The sequence below is a fragment of the Nicotiana tabacum genome, chromosome 2 (genome assembly GCF_000715075.1).
Source record: "Nicotiana tabacum cultivar K326 chromosome 2, ASM71507v2, whole genome shotgun sequence".
Lineage (NCBI taxonomy): Eukaryota > Viridiplantae > Streptophyta > Magnoliopsida > Solanales > Solanaceae > Nicotiana > Nicotiana tabacum.
The window spans coordinates 117,393,236-117,414,246 of NC_134081.1; the positions used below are offsets into that span (position 1 = coordinate 117,393,236).

Sequence of the window (21,011 nt, forward strand, 5' to 3'; positions counted from 1 at the left end):
AGCCCCTTGAGTATAGTTTCTAACGCTTCAAACCGTTCGTCATTCGGATATTCCTACAAGAAGTTATGATCAAATACACAAAGGCTGTCCTGTAGCTCGCTACAGAGCTCGCGAGGCCAGGTATAATACCAGGCTTTAGCCTGGCGAGGCCAGCCAAAAGCCAGGTATAACCAGGCTTTAGCCTGGCGAGGCCACGCCTGTCGCCTGGTCCGGAAGTTTTGGAGTATCCATTCTTTTATTGTTATAACCCCACCCAACTTCGATAAATAAGCCTTGAAGCTCATTTTGGAGCAAAAATCTGATATTTTTAGTGAGAAGGGAGAGTGTTCTAGAGAGAGGAAGAAGCTCAAGTACTTTATTCATCAAGATCTTGTTCAAGCTTTGAAGTCCAACAAGGAAATATCACAAGATCTTCACCCAAGAGGTAAGGTTCTAACCCCTAGTCTTCAATTTACACATAGGTTCATATCCAGGCCACTTTTCTAACTTAAAGTTTTTTCAATTATGAGACTAAGTGTCTCATTTCATTCTAAATTCTTTCCGAACCCGAACCAACTAACCCGATAAGTCATAACTCAATTGCAAGGCATAAATTGAGCAATAAATGGGGGAACGGGATTATAATATTCAAAACGACCGACCGGGTCATTACATAATTACTCCTAAAGGACCATCTTATTATGTTGGTAGTCATTTTTATGTGAATTTTAAAGCTTTGATTGGAAGATTGTCCTATAGACCTATACTAATCAGGTTTTTATATTTAGATTTTATATCTCTTTTCAACAATTTTGTATATTTTTATTGTTTTATTTTACTTTGACTTTTAGTATTATGATATCTAGAGTCTCATTTGCTGAAGAAAAGAGAAAACATGCATAGAGTTGAAAGCTCTGTGCTTACAAAAGAAAATAAGAGTTTGCTTGGACTTAGTGGCTCTTGTGCTCAATAAAATTTCGAGTAATTGATAACTTTTGATGTTGAAAATTTCTGGTAACCTTTTCTTTTCGTTTTAGAAGTATATTCTTTTGTATTGGATTTTTACTAGGTTGAAACTTTAGAAGATCCATTAAGTTGGCGAAAAAAAGAACTGATTCAGGAAAAGATTGAAGTGAAAAAACTTGCAACTTTTCTGAAGCATGTATGTTTAATTATGTGTCGAGGTGTTAATACAAAAATGTCATGAATAAAAGTTGAAACAAGAACCTTAACAAGTTATAGACTATTAAGTATGTGGAGGGGGACAGGGAAAAGTTGATAGACTTATGGAACTCAAGATGAGGTGATAGTTTATGCAATATCTTGCGAACTACCCTGCTCCTTTTATTATGCATGTCTAAGACTTGTAAGGGGTGAAATATGTTATACAATAGGGTTGTTATACACTGCTCCTTCTCCAAATTCTGATGCTTCATTCGAGAAAATGGTCCAAATACTTAGAATTTGTTGTTGAATCCACTCAAAAGTTTTACAAGCTCAAAATATAAACCATTGTCATCATCAAGTTTTGAATTAGGTATCAATTGTTGTAATTATAACTAATGTGAACATATAAAAAGGTAAGTGCTTTAATTGATGTTGTTACAAGAAAATCCCATATATGAAATATAGAAATAAAACATTATTGTTTTTATCTTGATTTAAATTAATGTTGACTATTATTCCTTTTCTATTTTTGATATTAGAGTAATAGATTTGGTCCATAGGCCCTGAGACGGGGCTTGTGAATTTACATCAATTTGCTTCATTTGTGTACATTTTGGAGAAGTTCAATTATCATGCTTCATACGTAGGACGTTTCTTTGTATGATGAAAGTTTTAACTGGTTGTTGTACTTTTTAATGACAGACAATTTAAAACTTCCATGTTTGCAGACACCATTGAAGCACATATATCTTTTAGTTGGATGCACGAGACGAGTTAGCTCCATGCAAGATAGAGCTGAGGGAAAAATTAGACCATCTTGATATTGTCTCAAAACCTGTCATACCTGATCAATGATGGTTGTAGAAATGACCTTTGCCCGCTAGAACCTACAAACTACTACTTCATAAGCAAAACGTTGGGCATGTGCTCAGCACGCGCTTGATCTCATCTAGTATATAGATAAAGATATAGATTTAAGAATACCCTCTTTTATCAACCCTCGGGTTAGTAAAACGTGCAGTCACAAAAGAATGGTCTTGGCCCACTCTTTTTCATTTAATAATTATTTTTTTGGATTTTTACCTTCATATACACTATTTGAAACTTTATTACCCTCCCTACTCAAGTTTTAATTTAATTACATAGGCATATGCAATTTACCAATTATATATATTTTAGGAATTAAATGAGTATCCATTTATATTAGGAATTAAATAAGGAATCGATTATTTTTCATCCTCATTCTCTCTCCCTCCTGCTTTCTCTCTCTCTCTCTCTCTCTCTCTCTCTCTCCTATGCGCTCTCTCTCCGTTTCTCTCTGTCTCTCAATCTCTCATTCTCTGTTCTATCAAAATTAATTTCCTAAACTCGTTAGCCCCTTTTGAGTTCAAATCTCATTCTCAATCTTAAAATTCTTGGCCAACAATTCATACGACACATTACCAAATAAACTCTTAGCAAAAGCAATACCAAAATCCATGAAAAATAACTGATGGCATGTAAATCGTGAACACAAACTCAAGGCATCAATTATTCGTGTGATAGACTCATTTTCACTAGCCAAATTTAGCAAAGCATTCACCAAGCAATTAGACTAATTCCCAGGAACGTTAAACAAATTACACCACATAACTATCACATATTAAATCCAAAGTAAATAATAGAGAAAATGTTAGAAACAAAACCTCAATTGCTTGTATCTAAAAAGCTCGAACTCAAACAAAATTATTTGAATTCGAATTTGGATTTTTAAAAATAATTATTTATTTGGATTGGGTGTTGTTGCAAATAATTGAGAATATTGTTTGGAGTTTATATCTCAATTTTGAGGGTGTTTGGTGAAGATTACACTTGATTTTGGATAAATTTCAAATTGAAACTCAAAAAGACGAAGAAGAAGAAGAAGAAGAAGAAGAAGAAGAAGAAGAAGAAGAAGAAGAAGAAGAAGAAGAAGAAGAAGAAGACATGACATACAATATACTTACGAAATTGTAGTAAAGTTGTAGTATAATTGTATGTAAATTGTATTCTGTTGTAGTTGTATTTTTTTATTTGAATGTTGTATGAAAGTCGAACAATAGTTGTATAATGTATGAATCGTTGTATAAAATTTGTATTTAAGTTATCAATACAATCTTTTTACATAAAGTTATCGATATGTATCAAAATTGTATTAAGAGAGTAAGTTTTGATTGAAATTTTAGAGAGGAAGAAGCACACACCAAAGACAAAAATATATACAAATCAGATACAAAATATATACAAAGACATATTGTATAAAAATTGTATAATATTGTAGTTATATATAACTCAGTAGAAATAATATATGAAAGTTGTAGATAAGTTGTATAATATATAATTAGTTGTATGAAATTTGTTTTTACTATGTATAAATCAAATACAAAATATACAAAAGACATATTGTATAAAATTTGTATAAAAATTATATTTAAGTTGTATGATATTGTAGTTGTATTTAAATGGGTAGAAATAATGTATGGAAGTTGTAGATAAGTTGTATAATATATAATTATTATGTATAAATCAAATACAAAATATACAAAAGACATATTTTATAAATTTTGTATAAAAATTATATTTAAGTTGTATGATATTGTAGTTGTATTTAAGCACACCATTTGAACCAAGTCATTTGAAGAACTGATAGTTGCCTCTATGCCTTTTAGATTGTTGTGGCTAATGGAACCCGTACTTGTTCTAGTTAGTTAGAGAACTTCAAATGTCATGTATTATCTTTTTAAGTATGTTCTTCTGCTACCTAGTTGCTAGATCGATTCATTTCAGTTTCTAGAACCTTTAATGTAGTTAATATTACTTGAGCCTTATTTGCTTCGAAAATTATCTTCTGCTGAGAATTGTGCCTTCCCCAAGATATTTGGCGGCATACAAAAAAGTTCTCATATCGTTGTCCCATCAGATGAAGTTGAATTACCACGTGGAAAAGCTCTGTTGATAATACAATGGATATAGTCAAGCATGAAGAAAACGTAAGAAAAACTCAGAGGAAGTAATTTACATCGAAAATTCAAAGAGAAGAAAGGACCTTAGATATCAAGGGTATAGCAAACAGAATCTGGAGAGAAGAGGGGAGAGAGGAGAGAAAAAAGGAAAATGGTATAACTAAATCCCTTGATTGAAGGCACTAATAATGGATTGGGAGCCTTTTAAGGTGGATTGTATATATTTTGTAGCTAAAACGTGTTTAGGTCGGGTAAATATAAAAACTTGGACCTTTTTCGTAATAAGATTTCAAATAGTGTATAGGAACGAAAAAGTCCCTTGTTTTTTAAACTTTTTTTTTTATATGAAAGTTTAAGAAATTAGCCACTAGCCACTTATTTGGTACACTATTTTATGTATTACAATAAGTTCTCTTCCACTAGCTTAGTGTTTAACCCAATATATATAAACTAAATTAATTTTCTAATTTTATAATTAATAAATATAAAATAATATTATTTTCCTAGGTTATTACAATTTCCTTCCAAAGAATGGAGCAAAATGACTGGCAATCGAAGCACAAGTTAAAATCATGAACGAGTAATACACCATTTATTCTTGAAATACGTTTCCCAAAGGACAATACATAGTTTCAACTCATGAGTACGTAAGAACTCAAACACATTAGAAATGCTTGCAAAGGAGAGCATGGTGATTTACGATTGAAACATGGATTCAATTAATATGCATTAGTTGTAACAACCATGTTTGGACATTTTTCCTCTAAGAGGAAGCATAATAGGATAAGATCAATTCGAACAAGATTCGAGTACATAAAAATTTAGGAAAAATTAATTTCGGAATGAATTTGGAACAGTTGGAATGAAAGTTTGAACAAACCATATTTAGAACTTACGAACAACTCATGGATTTCGATTCTAGAAAGGAAGTTTAGCCAACATACCTTGCTTGGGCTTTCCTTAGAGGATTACAACGTCCAAATACTTCTAGCAATTTCAATATATGGGAGGATAGTGAAAAACAAATACTAATTAGAAGGATTCCCATGATACAAGTCTCTTGGGAATTTCGTCAAACACCTACTATGCAAAATCGAATGCAAGGCTCTGCAATGGTAATCCATTCCTCCCTCAACCAATTTCAACAAGAAACTATCCGAAATAGTTCAACAACCCCACATAATACCTTCTATTGGTACATACATGGCCTATCTCCAGCTCCACAACTTACTTAGACCCATAACATCTTGTATGAAAGCTTAGGAGAAAGACTTACCCGGATACTTGATGGCCCAGTGAGTGACTTTCATGATTCTTGAAGATTGGGAAAGAATGGATGAGTAGAATTGCTAGATCTTCTCCTTCTTTCTCTAAGATACTCCTTTCTCTCTAAAACATCAGGTATTTTCCTTCAAAACGAGCCCCAATGACTTTTAATCAAAATAGGGTCGGGTTGTAGAATAGAAAATGGACTCTCTGAACTCAACTCTGCGACCACTCTACGGTCGCAGAGTAGACCGCAAAACAGGTATACGGTCCGCATAAGGGACGCGAATTCATCCCTTAAAATTGGGTTGATCGGGTCAGGTCTGCGACAGGTATGCGGTCGCATAATGCACCGCAAAAGTCTCCCTGCAATATTTTCATGCTGAATTTGCGACTTATGTGCGACCTACGAAATGATTATGCGGTCGCATAGTTGGCCGCAAAACAACCTCCAAAATTGACTTTGTTCCTGTTGCACTTTGCGGCTAATCTGCGCCCCGCGGATTAGTTATGCATTCATATAATGGACCGCAAAAATGCCATGTTCTGCAAAAATCATTCTTCCAGCTCCCCAACACCATTGCACAACCCAAAAGGTTCGTATCACGTCAAGCTTGCGAGCCACGAAGATTATCTACTACCTTCGAACACGTTAACCTTGCCTCAGCACCACAAAACTGCGGGTTCTAGGTAAAATTTTACGGGGCCTTACATAGCATATTTTATGAGTAAACAGAACGTACAAATCATCATTGAAATACAAAAACACAGATAAATGAAATCAACATATGTGGCAAATCAAACATGCTTCAATCTCCTAGAATTATGATGCCGTATGGTTGAAATCACTAACTCATAAAGTTTATGCTGAAGAAAATCTTCAATTGCGAAAATGAAAGAACAAAACAATATGACTGAAGTTTGCCAATGCGGCTAAAATATAAATACTTAAATAAATTTTAAATAACACCCTTAAAATCCAAAAATAGCAGAAATATAATATTTTTAGGGGTGGTCTTTAACTTTTGACTCCCGTTGGACTCATGGAAAAAACTTTAAAGTCAAAAGTTACAAGTGTGTCCATAGGGAAAGCGATTGACAACACTTGCTAAACTTAAAGTTCTGTCGGGGAGACAAGTGGGGATAAAAATTCAAGACGGCTATTTGTGTAATTCAGCCCTTAAAATCGGCTACCTGGTGCAAATCCTGCTAATCTAAGAAAGCCATGAGCCCATTATTGATTATCCCAACATCCCCGAAGGAAGAACAAAATGACCAAATTACCCTCACTGAGTTTACTCTTAATTGAATCCGATACGTTTCCCTTAATAATCTCCAGAAGCTTCTTTAAACCCCTCTCTAAAACCCTACTCCTTAAACAATCGCTTTCAGTCATCTCCTCCTCTCTGTTCTCCTCCTCCGTTTTCTCGCTCTGTCGCATTTGGTGAGACGAAATGCACAGGCTTTCGAAACGTTCTGTCACTGCAATCCTTCGCAGCACAACTGCTGCACGCTATCGTGATGTTGCTGCTCCAATTTCTTCTTCCCACTTCTTTTACGATTCGGTATTAACTTATACCTAATCACTCTATATCATATTTATTGTGATTAACTCATCAATTTATTGTAATTTGGTGAACAGGCGGATGGTGATAGTAAAGGTAGATGGTATTCATCATTAACTTCAGGTAGATGTAATGTTAATGGATCCATTAAGCCATTTAAATCAACAAATGAGCCGTTTTTGGGTTGTCGGTATGAGTCAACAGCTGCTGCATCTGATTCTCCATCGGAGAAGTTTGAGTACCAAGCAGAGGTAAAAATCCACCATCAAAGAGTTGGAAGCTGAAAATTGTACTGAATCTTTGAAATTTTGAAATATTTGTTTTGTTTATGTGGCAGGTTAGTCGCCTTATGGACCTCATTGTTAACAGTTTGTACAGCAATAAGGAGGTTTTTCTGAGGGAGCTTATCAGGTAATTATTAGCTAACTTTCTTTTTTAATGTTCGTATGCTCTGCAATTTTTTGTTTATTCCATCAATGACCTTCGCATAAACCAGTGTTTTATAACAGTGTTTTGGTATGCCCTGCAGTTCTTATAACAGTATTGTTGTGTTGTGATTTTTTTTTTTCCTGAAACAATGTGAAGATTAGATTTTTACTATGATGACTTGAGATTCAGCTACTTGGTAGCAGTAACTAAGGGACCAAAAAGTAATGTGAATGATTTCATTTGATTGTGATGACTTCGGTGGATTTTTCTGCAGAAGGTGAATTATATCTGGCTTAGTACATTTAAATGCTACCAATTATCTGCCAACACTCTCCGTTGGTTGATATTATGTCAATTCTGGAGACCCTATGTTTGTATTAGACTGAAGTCACTAAACTACAATGAATTAAACTATCTGTATTTGCTACTTACATTTTTCCAATTTGATGACACAGCAATGCAAGTGACGCCTTGGATAAGTTGAGGTTTCTTGGTGTTACTCAGCCTGAGATTTTGAAGGATGGAGTTGATCTTGATATTCGCATTCAGACCGATAAAGATAATGGTGTTATTACCATAACGTGAGCATCACAACCTATTAACCATTTTTGTCTTTTTCGTCTTGTCTGCCCATCATGATTGTTGAGGCTGTCAAGGTATTTGGTCTATGCAGGGACTCAGGAATTGGTATGACTCGCCAAGAACTTGTTGACTGCCTTGGTACTATTGCACAAAGTGGAACCGCAAAGTTCCTGAAAGCCCTGAAGGTGAATTCCTGTGATATAATTACTCTATTCTCTGTGTTTGCTTCATATAACCTAATAATTTTTGTACATGTGTTTTTACCACATAACAGGACAGCAAGGATGCTGGTGCTGACAGCAATTTAATTGGTCAATTCGGCGTGGGATTCTACTCAGCTTTCCTTGTTTCTGAACAAGTATGTTTTTTGTCTAGGGGTTCTACATTAGACTTCCCCTCCACTTCTTGATAATAAAAATTAACCTTGATACATTTGTATTTCTCTTATAATTTTAATTTTAACTCTTATAATTTGCTAATGAAAGGTTGAAGTCTCGACAAAAAGCCCAAAATCTGACAAGCAATATGTCTGGGTTGGAGAGGCCAATTCTAGCACCTATACCATTAGAGAGGAGACTGATCCTGCAAAACTCCTTCCTAGGGGAACCCGTCTCACACTATATCTTAAGGTTGGTAAATCAATTTGTTGCAAAGGCAGGCTTCTGATCCTAGTTATCTTAGTTCCCGAGGAGGACCTTACTGTTGTTTTCTCCATGTTCTGCTGTATATGTGCAGAGGGACGACAAAGGATTTGCGCATCCGGAAAGAATTGAAAAGCTTGTGAAAAACTACTCGCAGTTTGTTTCATTCCCTATTTACACTTGGCAAGAGAAGGGATATACAAAAGAGGTGTGTGCGTACCCTTAAGCTTTTCCGTATACTCGTGAGGCATTACTTTTGCAGATAAATCTTCACTTTTTTTCTATCTACAGCCACAAAACATGCTTGGGGTCTTACATTTTTGACGTTCCACGTTATGTAAGCTGGATATAACTCCTTATCGCCTTGTGGTTCCGTGATATTGTCTCTTTACAGGTTGAAGTTGATAAGGATCCGGCAGAAGCCAAGAACGATGGAGAAGATGCGACAGCTGAGGTAGCTAGGAGTAGTACCTATTCTGGGGGTAGCTTTGTTGATTCTGCTGTTGTCTTTTTCCATTTCTGATGAAATTTCCAACTCTCTGCAACAGAAAAAGAAGAAGACCAAAAAAATTGTGGAGAAATATTGGGACTGGGAGCTTACCAATGAGACTCAACCAATATGGGTTAGTCTTCAGATTACTATCTCCTGCTGCTGTCCTTCAAAAGTTTGTTCTTACTGATATAATGAGTTACTGTCTTTCCTTTTCCAGCTTCGAAGTCCTAAGGAAGTAAGTAAAGAGGAGTACAATGAGTTCTACAAGAAGACTTTTAATGAATATTTGGAGCCTCTTGCTTCTTCACATTTTACAACTGAGGTACTAAAGACTTCTTTGATGCAAAATTCTTTTAAGTAACATATTCTACTACTTCATCCTATTATTATAATTCTAGTATGATATCCTCTATTTTAATGGTAATCTTGGAGGTTTAAGTTTCAATTTTGTTATTCTGGTTCTTTTCTTTTCTCGTTTTCCGCCTGTTACGTCATTTTTACCTCGCTTTTGCTGTGACAGGGAGAAGTGGAGTTCCGTTCTATACTTTATGTGCCATCTGTATCTCCAATGGGTAAGGATGACATAGTCAATCCCAAGACGAAGAATATAAGGCTTTACGTAAAGCGCGTGTTCATATCTGACGACTTTGACGGTGAACTGGTAAGAGAGAAAGCTTTATTTTTTCTATGAGAGAAGTTCATTGCTATAACATAGGAGCTTATTGATATGCCTTTTGTCTGGTATAGTTCCCACGCTACCTGAGTTTTATCAAAGGTATTGTCGACTCAAATGATCTTCCACTTAATGTATCACGAGAGATTCTTCAAGAAAGTCGCATTGTAAGTTCTTCAGGCATACTCTTTACGTTCAAGTGGTGGTGCATTTTTTAATTGCATGCTGTTAAGCTCTTGATTTTACGAACTGTGTCTTGTTGACTGTTAGGTTCGCATCATGAGGAAGCGGTTGGTGCGGAAAGCATTTGAAATGATTCAGGGCATTTCCCTCAGCGAAAACAAAGATGTATGTATATTTGCTTCTCAAGCCTTTGTGTCCATGGCATTAGTCTTATACATTTGTTGTGAAACAATTTTTTATACAGTGAAAATGTTTGTCTTTTTTTTTTTTTGAAAGTTTTTGTTATCTTCAGTTTTTTGCATTAGCTGGCCAGTTCTTCTGAATGTCATTGGGCATCTGCTATTCTTTATATGCAGGACTATGATAAGTTTTGGGAGAACTATGGAAAGCACCTAAAGTTGGGATGCATCGAAGATCGTGAAAACCACAAGCGTCTTGCTCCACTTTTACGATTTTTCTCTTCTCAAAGTGATGAATTTACGATCAGCTTGGATGAATATGTTGAGAATATGAAACCAGACCAGAAGGACATTTACTATATTGCTTCTGATAGTGTAACCAGTGCAAAGAACACTCCTTTCCTGGAAAAACTTCTTGAGAAGGATCTTGAAGTATGAGTTGTTTGAACTAACTCTAGTTGGTTTCTTGTCTGCTGTCTTCTTGCTTGCTTCACTGATATTGTCTAATTCCTTTTCCAGGTGCTGTTCTTAGTTGATCCTATTGACGAGGTTGCTATCCAAAATCTCAAATCATACAAGGAGAAAAACTTTGTTGACATTAGCAAAGAGGACCTAGATTTGGGTTAGTGATTTGAGATGTTTATCCTTTATATAATATCCTCTCCCTTTTAGCCGATCCACATATTTTGCAATACTAATAAGCTGGCTATCCATTGTTCTAGGTGATAAGAATGAAGACAAGGAAAAGGAGATAAAACAGGAGTTTGGGCAAACTTGCGATTGGATAAAGAAACGGCTAGGAGACAAGGTTGCTAGCGTGCAGATCTCAAATCGTTTGAGCAGTTCTCCTTGTGTTCTTGTATCAGGAAAGTTTGGTTGGTCAGCCAATATGGAGAGGTGAAGTGAATTTTTTCTGATGCAGATGGTTCAGTTTTGAGCTTCAAGCTGTAGCCATTTATGAAATACCTGGATTTTCTTGCAGGCTGATGAAGGCCCAAACTGTTGGTGATACCTCCAACCTGGATTTCATGAGGAGCAGAAGAGTCTTTGAGATCAATCCCGAACACCCGATCATTAGAACCTTAAATGTAAGCTGATTTTGTCCAATGATTACACCTTCTTATGTAATATAATCTTGTGTGTTTACTAACATCCTTGTTTGTCTAATACTGCAGGAAGCCTACAGGAGTACTCCAGATGATGAAGAAGCCTTGAGGGCCATTGATCTTTTGTATGATGCTGCATTGGTTTCTAGTGGTTTCACTGTGAGTCTTCATATCTTTATTCCTATTTATTCGGGTAACTGGATTTGGTCCCTGAGACAATTAACCTCAGTGAAGCTAGCATATAGTATTCATACTTGGTTATATTTTTAGGATTACTTTGGGCACAAGTGACCCTTCTTAATTATGCCAGTAGTGCTTGATATTTGCTTAGATAACTATAGGAGGTCCAAGAATGTAGTTTATTAACTTGAAGATGTACCATAACATATTAGAAATACTTTTGAACCTCATGTAAGATTTAGAAAGAAAAAGAGTATAGTAGGTGGAAGAGTTGGTAAGTGGTAGGGTGATTTTAACCAGCGGTATGCTAGAGAAGGTTCATTTCTCATGAGATACACCATTTCATAGATATTCTTTTTTAATGTGGGGTTTAAACTGGTATGGGATGATGAGTTCATCGGTTGTTTTTCTTTTTGAGGGACAAAAGGGAAACTAATAGGTGATGATAATATGGACAAAGATTCAATTATATCAGAGGAAATAGAACTATATGACAAATATTGGCTGCATAGGCGCAGTGACCTTGATTCTTATCTCTTGCATGTTGCATCAATTGTTGCAGCCTGAGAATCCGGCACAACTTGGAGGGAAGATATATGAGATGATGAACATGGCTCTTGCTGGCAAATATGGAACTGTCGGTGGGTATCAGCAGCAAGTAAACCAGCAGTCGTACATCCCAGAAACAGTCGAAGCTGAGGTGGTTGAGCCTGCTGAAGCTGGTGGACAGAAATAAAATATGTAACTTTCCATTAGTTTGTAATATAATAGTTGAGGCTCGTTAGAGATAATATTGGTACCCTATTGGTGAGCAGATCAATCGTCGGAAGTAGAAGACTTGATAAGCATTATTGTGCAGTTAAATTGAAAATTTAAAATAGAACAATAATCTTGTTTACGAATAACTTCCCAGTTCTAGCTCTGATCTTATGCTATTTGGTTTTTGACTCGTCTTATTAGTTGTTACGTCAAGAAAAGATTACCAATTCGATAATATTACTTGGCATTCGAACTGTGTTTTGTGCAGACTAATTAAAGTATTTCTGGAGGTCTTGGTGAAAACTCAATTCCTTTTTAATTTTCTGAAAAGCAATCTGATATATGAGACCTGTAAGAGCAGCAAACTCTATCTTATTTTATATTAATCTTCTTTCCTATGCCCAATTTGGATTGAGATATTACTGATATTGAACACTTGGTCGAAGGTATATATTCATATTTAGATATCTCAATTAGTTTTTCTAAATAATGTGTGAAAGACACTTTTCTAGTCAAGCTTGGATTATATGGAACGAGTGAGCAAAATTGGTCTTCAAACTGATTACATGTCTTTTGGACTTATTCTAATCCTCTGCAAGCAAGGAGTTGTATGCTTAAAATATGTATGTTATATGTGTATTATATGTTAATATACAAAAAGCTGATAAGGGTCTAATTTGCCCCTCTGCTATTATAAATAGGCCTTATTTACCATCCGTTTAATTTTTCTATCAAAAATATCCTTACCGTTATACATTAGGTTCATATTTACCCTTTCAACGTTAAAAAGGGTTATATTTGCCTTTCGTTATACTTTAGGATCATATTTACCCCTCTACTCTTCAAAAAAGGTTACATTTGCCCTTCGTTATACTTTCTTGACATATTTATCCTTACAATTATACTTTAGGATCATATTTTTCCCTCACCCGTTAGATCGCCATGTCCCACCTTTGTTTTCCTATATGGCGCCTATGTGGATTTATTTTTCTTCCAATTTAAATATGGTCACCTATTTAAGATAATTTAACCCCGCCCACCCAATTTAAATAAGAAACACTAACTAAAATAAATGGAAATCATAATTCCCAATCCCCCCCCCCCACCCCCACCCTCACTCGTCCATCTCTCTTCTCCGGGTCAGCTCCATGTTTTTCGGAGAGCGAGAAAATTTTGGACAGTGAGTGAACGAAACTATAGTGTTATCTCTAATTGATTTATTTAATTATTTCACCTTTGTCTATGTTAGTTTGTTTCCCTTTAATACTTATGAGTTAGGAGACATGAATCACTCAATGATGTTTTGAAGTGTTTGTAGAGATACAACTGTGTAAAGTCTAAACTGGGTCAATTGACCATGATTGATTCATGAAAAGCAATTTCCTGATAGGACATTTATGAAGATTGTGCGAAATACAATAGTTATAGCAGCGGCAACATATTGACAAACAATAACTTTGAACTCAAAATCACTAATCTAATACAACTCACAATTATTGCAGTAACCAAAGTAAATTACAAGAAGTTGCACAACAATAGAGCTAATGAAGTCTTATTTAAATTGGGTGGGCGGGCTAAATTATCTTAAATAGGTGACCATATTTAAATTGGAAGAAAAAGAAATCCGCATAGGCGACATGTAGGAAAACAAAGGTGGGACATGGCGATCTACCGGATGAGGGTATATGTAGGGCATAATTGTAAGGATAAATATGTCAACAAAGTATAACGAAAGGCAAATGTAACCCTTTTTTGAAGAGTAGAGGGGGTAAATATGATCTTAAAATATAACGAAGGGCAAATGTAACTCTTTTAAACGTTTAAGGGGTAAATATGAACCTAATGTATAACGGTAAGGATATTTTTGATAGAAAAATTAAACAGAGGGTAAATAAGGCCTATTTATGATAGTAGAGTGGCAAATCAGACCCTTATCCGAAATTAATAACCTATGAGGCCATTTACTCCTAGATTTTACATTAAGCATTTTCCTCAATTCCCTTCATTGAATTCAAATGACACTAAGTGGTGTACACAAAAAGACATCTGTTCTGCTCAGAAACAAATATACATTCAGAAATGTAACCAGAACCAAGAGTTGAAGTAGTTCTAATTCTTCTACTGTGCTTTTTTGTCCTTAAATTTTTCTTCTTCAAATGATTAATTACTTTTGCATTTGTAGTTATTTGTACTGTCCTAATACCCCATATCTCTATTGGTATTTGGTCTAAAATCTTTGTTTTCCCCCACTTGATATGGAAACAAACGCTGATTCTGCAATCCTCTTAGTCTTTCACTCCAACAGGGCTTGACCAATAAATAAATAAACAATAATAATACTAATAGACGATAGGTAAAAAGGTCAAATTTGCTCATGCCCTAATTTAAATTGAGCAATTTTGTTCTCAATTATATTTTGAATTTAATATCCTCACACTCATTAACCATAGTAGTTAATATAGGAGAAGTAAATTTGAACGTTTTTACTCTTAAGAGTCGTTTGATACAATGGTGGGATATTCTGGGATATCCCACGAGAGATAGTTAATCCCACCAATTTAGTAAAAAATCTATCTTGCGATTAGCTATTATCCTTATTTCATTTACCAAACCACCCTTAACTATTTTGTATGTGGAGTTCACTCATTTCTGACCGGAACTCTGTTAATAAAAATGAGAAGTGCAAGACCAATTTAGAATATTATAGAGACACAAATTGGACCTTTACTCTAGACAATAAAAACAAAAGGAAATGGAGAAAAAACCGGTTTAGTGGCTTAAAAACCGGCTAAAACGGTGTCAGATCCGGTTCTTGGTCATCGTCTGCAGTTGACTTTTCTTATTCTTTTTGCCAGCGAAATGCATAAAGATAAAGGCTGAATCTTTTTATTTCAAAAATCTGTAGTTGAAGTCTCAAATTCATCCACAAGTCTTTCCTCTACAGAAATGTGTCTGAATTAGTAAGTGAAAAACTCTTTCCATTTTTCATTTAAGCTTTTCCTGAAACCATAAATATTCTGTTTGTCCGCATTTTTTTGGTTGACCCAACTTATGTTACTTTAATTTCTTTAGTGTATTCAAATTGGTTTCAGCTGATTTCCAATTTTTATTTTTATTTGTTGTTTCTTTTGCAAGTATTCTGAGAATTTGAGGATGTCCCATAACCATCTTGATGTTCTTGAAATTCATTTTTGTTACAAAAAAATGAAATGATAGTTAATACAAATACTTGTCTGGTTTAATTATTTGGATTTTATCTCATGAATTAATTGTTTGTAATGCTTAGAGTTTGGTGAAAATTAATTATTGATTTCTCACACTTTAGGTTGGAGAAAGATATCCGATCTTCATAAAGTTGTAATCTTTAATATATAGTGGAAATAGGCAGCTCTTAGTTTTAGTTTGGATCCATTTGAAAATGTTTTAAATTACATTTCCATAGGTAAAAGGTGTCAAGCTGCTTGTTTACAAAGACATAAAATGATTTTTAGAGGCTTAGTTTGAGATGTTATTAAATTAGCTTTATCCATTTTTCATTATTTCCATTGACATTACATTGATGTTTACTTCACATGTTTTTCTTTCAGGTGCTGATATATAAGTTATCAACCTTCATCAAATATGCTGCCTCCACATCCCAACGGGTTACAACCGTCCTTGTTTCTTGCATCTTCTGATAATCATGAGCCAAGAATGAACTCTGATCAGATTCGTGAATCGCCTGCTGAGAGTGCTAGTTCCTGGCCCGCTATTGATGCTGCCGCCCAACTGAAGCTTGAGAATCAGAAAGCTGAGGATGGTTATTACGAGCAGTCTGTCACTCGCGGGCGTTCTAGTGCAAATAGGATCTCTCTTCTTGATATAGCAAGAGAGCGAGTGGATATAATATCTGAGCAAATGCATTTGCTCCCTAATGAGTATTTAGAAGAGCTAAAGGGTAGGCTTCGAGCGATGCTTGAGGGGAACGGGAGTTCTCAACAAAGAGACGAATTTATGGTTTTGCAGAGGCTTGTTCAGAGGAGGTCGGATTTGACCGCAGAGACATTGATTAAAGCTCATCGGGTTCAGCTGGAAATTGTTGTTGCTATTAAAAGTGGAATTCAATTTTTCCTGCATCAAAGTATGAATCTTTCTCAGACTGCCCTGATTGAGGTTTTCGTATACAAGAGATGTCGGAATATAGCATGCCAAAGTCAGTTGCCTGCAGAAGATTGCCTTTGTGAGATATGCACCAATAGAAAGGGATTCTGCAGCCTTTGCATGTGTGTTATCTGTAACAAGTTTGATTTTGAAGTGAATACATGTCGGTGGATCGGTTGCGACTCCTGCGCTCATTGGACTCACACGGATTGTGCAATTCGTGATAAACAAGTTGGAACAGGTGCTTCTCCTGTGAATGGGCTGGGGTCTGCTGAAATGCAGTTCAGGTGTAGAGCATGCAACCGCACTTCTGAGCTTTTAGGCTGGGTGAATGATGTATTCCAACACTGTGCTCCAATGTGGGACAAGGAATCTTTTCTAAGAGAACTAACTGTTGTAAGTAAGATATTTCGACTGAGTGAGAACACAAGAGGGAGGCAGCTTTTTTGGAAGTCTGAGGAGCTCATTGAAAAACTAAAGGGTGGAGTCGCAGAGACAACTGCTTGCAGGAGTATATTATCTTTTCTCCAAGGTAAATCTTGTATCTTGCTCTCTATTGCTACTGCACCTTCTAGAAATGATGCATAAAAAGGTAGAATCTATCAATGGTGAACCTAACAATTAATCATTTGCTTCTCTTATGAGAAGTTAGAAATATCCTACATCTGCTTGGTGGACATCTTTAATCCCATAAGTATCCATCAAAAGCATTTAAAACTGCTAAATGCTTTATATCTAAATGTTGAGGCGTAGTTGTTTGATTGATATGCCTTGGATCTGAAGCTGTATCCAATACTTTCCGTCTTTAGTCTAGGTACCATGGGATGAAATGTGTAACAGTAACTCATGACAGAGTGTTGACAGAGAGATTGAAGAAATGATTGATACATAAAGGATTCCTTTCATGCTCCTCCTTTGTTGATCGCATCATCTTTTTTATCCAGTTCTTAGTTATTGTTTTGCTTTAGATAGATAATTAACTTTTACAGAAGGGACATGAAGCAGTACAATCGTTGAGGACCAGGTTCTTCTAACTTAAATTGGTAGCGAAATTGTAATACGGAAGAAACTTGAAAAACTTTGAAGACTATTCTAGCAAGGTGTTTCAACTACGATCTGTAACCCATATTATTAGGTTTAGACTGCCAAAGACCCCACTTTTCTTAGACCAAAAAAATGCAGGAAAATTACTTTTTTCTCTACTAGTATGTTTGTATTTCTTTTATAGCTCAATGTGCCACAAAGCTTTCCCTTCTTCCTCCCGAATCTTTAAAAGTCTGGTCTATAACATACCCAGTAAGCAAATAAGTAGTTCCTACATGACCAAATATAAAACCATCATCCATATTCATTAACTAAGGAACACTGTAAGAAGAGAGTTAGGAATCTTTCCTGGTTTCCTATATAGTAAGCAAATAAGTAATTCCTTTTTAGCTTCTGAAGAACCAAAGAACATTTGAGAGCCTTAAACTCAGATGAAACTTTTGGGGTGTGCTTGGTACGAAGGAAAATGTTTTCCTAAAAAATGAGTGGTTTTATCACTTATTTTCCCGTGCTTGGTTGGTGAGTGAAAAACTTTTTCCGGAAAATATTTTCTAGTGTTTGTTTAGAGAGTAGAAAATATTTTTTAGAAAAATAATTTTTTATGCTACTTTCCTTACCCCCTTCCCCCAAATACCCATATTTTCTGTGCTCCCCCTACCTCCCCTGACGGAAAATACTCATTTTGTTGAAATGAAAGAAAATATTTTTTACTATATCATTTTGTTGAAATAAAAGAAAATACTTTTTACTACATCATTTTGTTGAAATGAAAGAAAATACTTTTTCAACATCATGAAAAGAAAGTACTTTTTTGTTGAAATGAAAGAAGATATTTTTTACTACATCATTTTGTCGAAATAAAAGAAAATACTTTTCAACATCATGAAAAGAAAGTACTTTTTTGTTGAAATAAGAGAAGATACTTTTTACTACATTATTTTGTTGAAATGAAAGAAAATACTTTTTCTAAATCATGAAAAGAAAGTACTTTTTTTGTTGAAATGAAACAAAATACTTTTTTTATATCATGAAAAAAATACTCATTTTGTTGAAATGAAAAAGAAAGTACTCTATCTACAACATGAAAAGAAAGTATTCTTAATAATATTTCTATTTAGGGTGGGGGTAGGGCAGGGTTGGGGGAGGGTGGATGGGTGTGGTGGGGGTGGGTGGGGTAGGGTGGGGATGGGGAATAGGGTGGGGAAGGAAGAGTTTTGGAAAATGTTTTCCCTTCTCTTGATAGTTGAAGGAAAATGTTTTCCAAAACATAAGCCAACCAAACATGGGAAAATTGAAAAACATTTTCTTCGTACCAAACACACCATTGGTTTACAAATAAGAGAAGCCCAAGGTAAAGGTTTTAAGGTTAGAAGTTAGAACCAGGAATTCAAAATCTTTTACAATAGACCCTTGTGGTCTGGCCCTTCCCGGACCCCGCGCATAGCGGGAGCTTAGTGTACCGGGCTACCTTTTTTTACATGGAAATAAATTTGGATTATCCAAGTTCCAGAACCTTCTATTAGTTAACTGGTGAAAACGAAATCGGAAAGAACATCAAGCAAATTGAGCAACTATCTAGTCACTCTTACATTTGCACTAGTAGAAATGCCTGTCACTAGTAGAAATGCCTGAAAATTACATTTGCACTAGTAGAGATGCATGTATCACCATCAATAGCTTCCTTAACAGTTTGAAGGTTCCATGTTCTATCTCGTAAGAGTAACTTTCTCCTGCCTCCTTTTACTGTCTGTTTCTTTCTTTTTTCTGCCTCGGTTGTGAAATCCCTTTGAGTGATTGGTTCCTATGTTGCTTGGACTTTCCAAAATGCTGCCGCACCCGTGTCGGATCCTCCAAAAATACACTAGCTCTTACACCTGGTGAAATTTTCGAAGAGTCCGAGCAACATAGCTTGGTTCTCCTTCTGAGTCTAATTCTGTGATCTTCTGACACTATCTTCACCTTCCCTTTATGATCCACATGCATCCCATTTTCTAAGGCTGTATATGTACAGATTGGTCCTTATTTTGAAGGAACAAAAGATAGAATTAATTGGGGAATTCCATCATTTTCCGTCATATATTTTCCTGCCAAGTTTTGGTGCAAACAGGGAAAAGATGACCAAATATTGATACATGCATGTAAACAATTCACAATGTGGAAATGCTGCACACAAGGGCACGAATAGAAGGTTTATCTGATAGGACAAAATTCATTCTTCTTGGGATGAACATCCGCCTTTCATCTTTTTCCTTCTCTCAGTTACTCATCATGCTATCACCTAGATCCTAAGAAGTTGAAAACAGCAACGGCCTAAAATGCATGGCATAACTCTTTGTTAGTTTCTTGGAAGTACTATTCTTAATATCACCGATTTATGTACTCATTTTGATGAAGAGCTTGAGATGGACTCCCCAAAGAGCAGTGAGGCTGGAATTAATGGAAGGATGATGCCACCACAGGAGGCATGCAGTCGAATTGCTGAAGTGGTACAAGAAGCAGTGCAGAAAATGGAAATAGTAGCCGACGAAAAAATGAGGATGCTAAAGAGAGCTCGCCAAGCTCTCGAGACATGTGATCATGAACTGGAGGAAAAAGCTAAGGAAGTTGCAGAACTGAAGCTGGAGAGGCAGCGAAAAAGGCAACAGATAGACGAATTAGAGAGCGTTGTTAGGCTTAAAGAAGCAGAAGCAGATATGTTCCAGCTTAAGGCCGATGAAGCAAGACGAGAAGCTGACAGATTACAGAGGATTGCTCTTGCAAAATCAGCGAAATCAGAAGAAGACTATGCTAGCAGTTACCTTAAACAACGTCTTAGTGAGGCTGAAGCTGAGAGGCAATTCCTTTTCGAGAAGATTAAACTTCAAGATCAAGGTTCTCGTTCATCACAAAGCAATGACATGGGCGATCCTCCGCAAGCACTTTACACTAAAATACATGAGATCCTAAAGAGCGTGTAGCTCCGCCTCCCAGTAAATCCAGACGACCAGCCTAATGAACATCTTTGTAAGTGACCTGATCATTATTCATGTTTTGTGTGCTTTTCTTGCAGTAACTTAATATAGTGTTGCAGAGCAAACTGTAAATTAAATTCCTGTGTCATTTTAACTTAAACTCTTTAAATAAGACGTTGGCAGGACGAATGCCCTAGCTAAAACCTTGTATAATTGATTGGTTTGCTTTTATTGATGGAGTTAATTTGTGAAATCGACTAAAAGATACCACTATATAATTGATCAACTGGCTGTTGCCAGAAAGAATACAATATCAACTCAAGATTGAATGAAACACTAAATTACTAGTATGGATCAATATGGAGGTTTTCTAACTAAATAAAACTGTACATTTTTTTCTTCATTCTGTTGCAGCAAAGTTGCCACAACAAAATCATGTTTTTCATTTCCAAGATTTCAATAGAACTTACTTGAGTTGGTATATTCAAGCACAGATGTCCAATGCGACAGGTAACTGGTCAAAAGGACCATAATTCAAAATTTGAATTACAGTGTCACGAGTTTGACCTCTCTGCTCTTAGAGTCCAGAACCAAAGTGTGATTCTTTTGGACACAAGAGACCGAAATAGGTGAAAAAGAAAATTGGTAACCTTTCTATATATAACGCCCTTTTAAAGGGCGCTATACTTTAAC

At 35.7% G+C, this 21,011-nt stretch overlaps 2 protein-coding genes across 2 annotated transcripts; both read left to right on the forward strand.

Annotated features, from left to right (window-relative positions):
• The first annotated feature begins 6,675 nt into the window (after positions 1-6,675).
• Positions 6,676-12,329, forward strand: LOC107769814 (heat shock protein 90-6, mitochondrial). The gene is made up of 20 exons (XM_016589071.2): positions 6,676-6,958; positions 7,036-7,209; positions 7,296-7,369; positions 7,843-7,968; positions 8,061-8,154; positions 8,244-8,327; positions 8,455-8,598; positions 8,705-8,818; positions 9,005-9,064; positions 9,159-9,233; positions 9,321-9,425; positions 9,624-9,764; positions 9,851-9,943; positions 10,047-10,124; positions 10,316-10,570; positions 10,658-10,760; positions 10,861-11,035; positions 11,121-11,226; positions 11,314-11,403; positions 11,987-12,329. Exons 1-20 carry the CDS (start codon positions 6,848-6,850, stop codon positions 12,158-12,160), a joined length of 2,376 nt encoding a protein of 791 aa, XP_016444557.1. The 5' UTR covers positions 6,676-6,847; the 3' UTR covers positions 12,161-12,329.
• A 2,675-nt stretch (positions 12,330-15,004) lies between these two features.
• On the forward strand, positions 15,005-20,571 carry LOC107769815 (OBERON-like protein). The gene is made up of 3 exons (XM_075238106.1): positions 15,005-15,143; positions 15,771-16,855; positions 19,762-20,571. Exons 2-3 carry the CDS (start codon positions 15,805-15,807, stop codon positions 20,322-20,324), a joined length of 1,614 nt encoding a protein of 537 aa, XP_075094207.1. The 5' UTR covers positions 15,005-15,143; positions 15,771-15,804; the 3' UTR covers positions 20,325-20,571.
• The last annotated feature ends 440 nt before the right edge of the window (positions 20,572-21,011 follow it).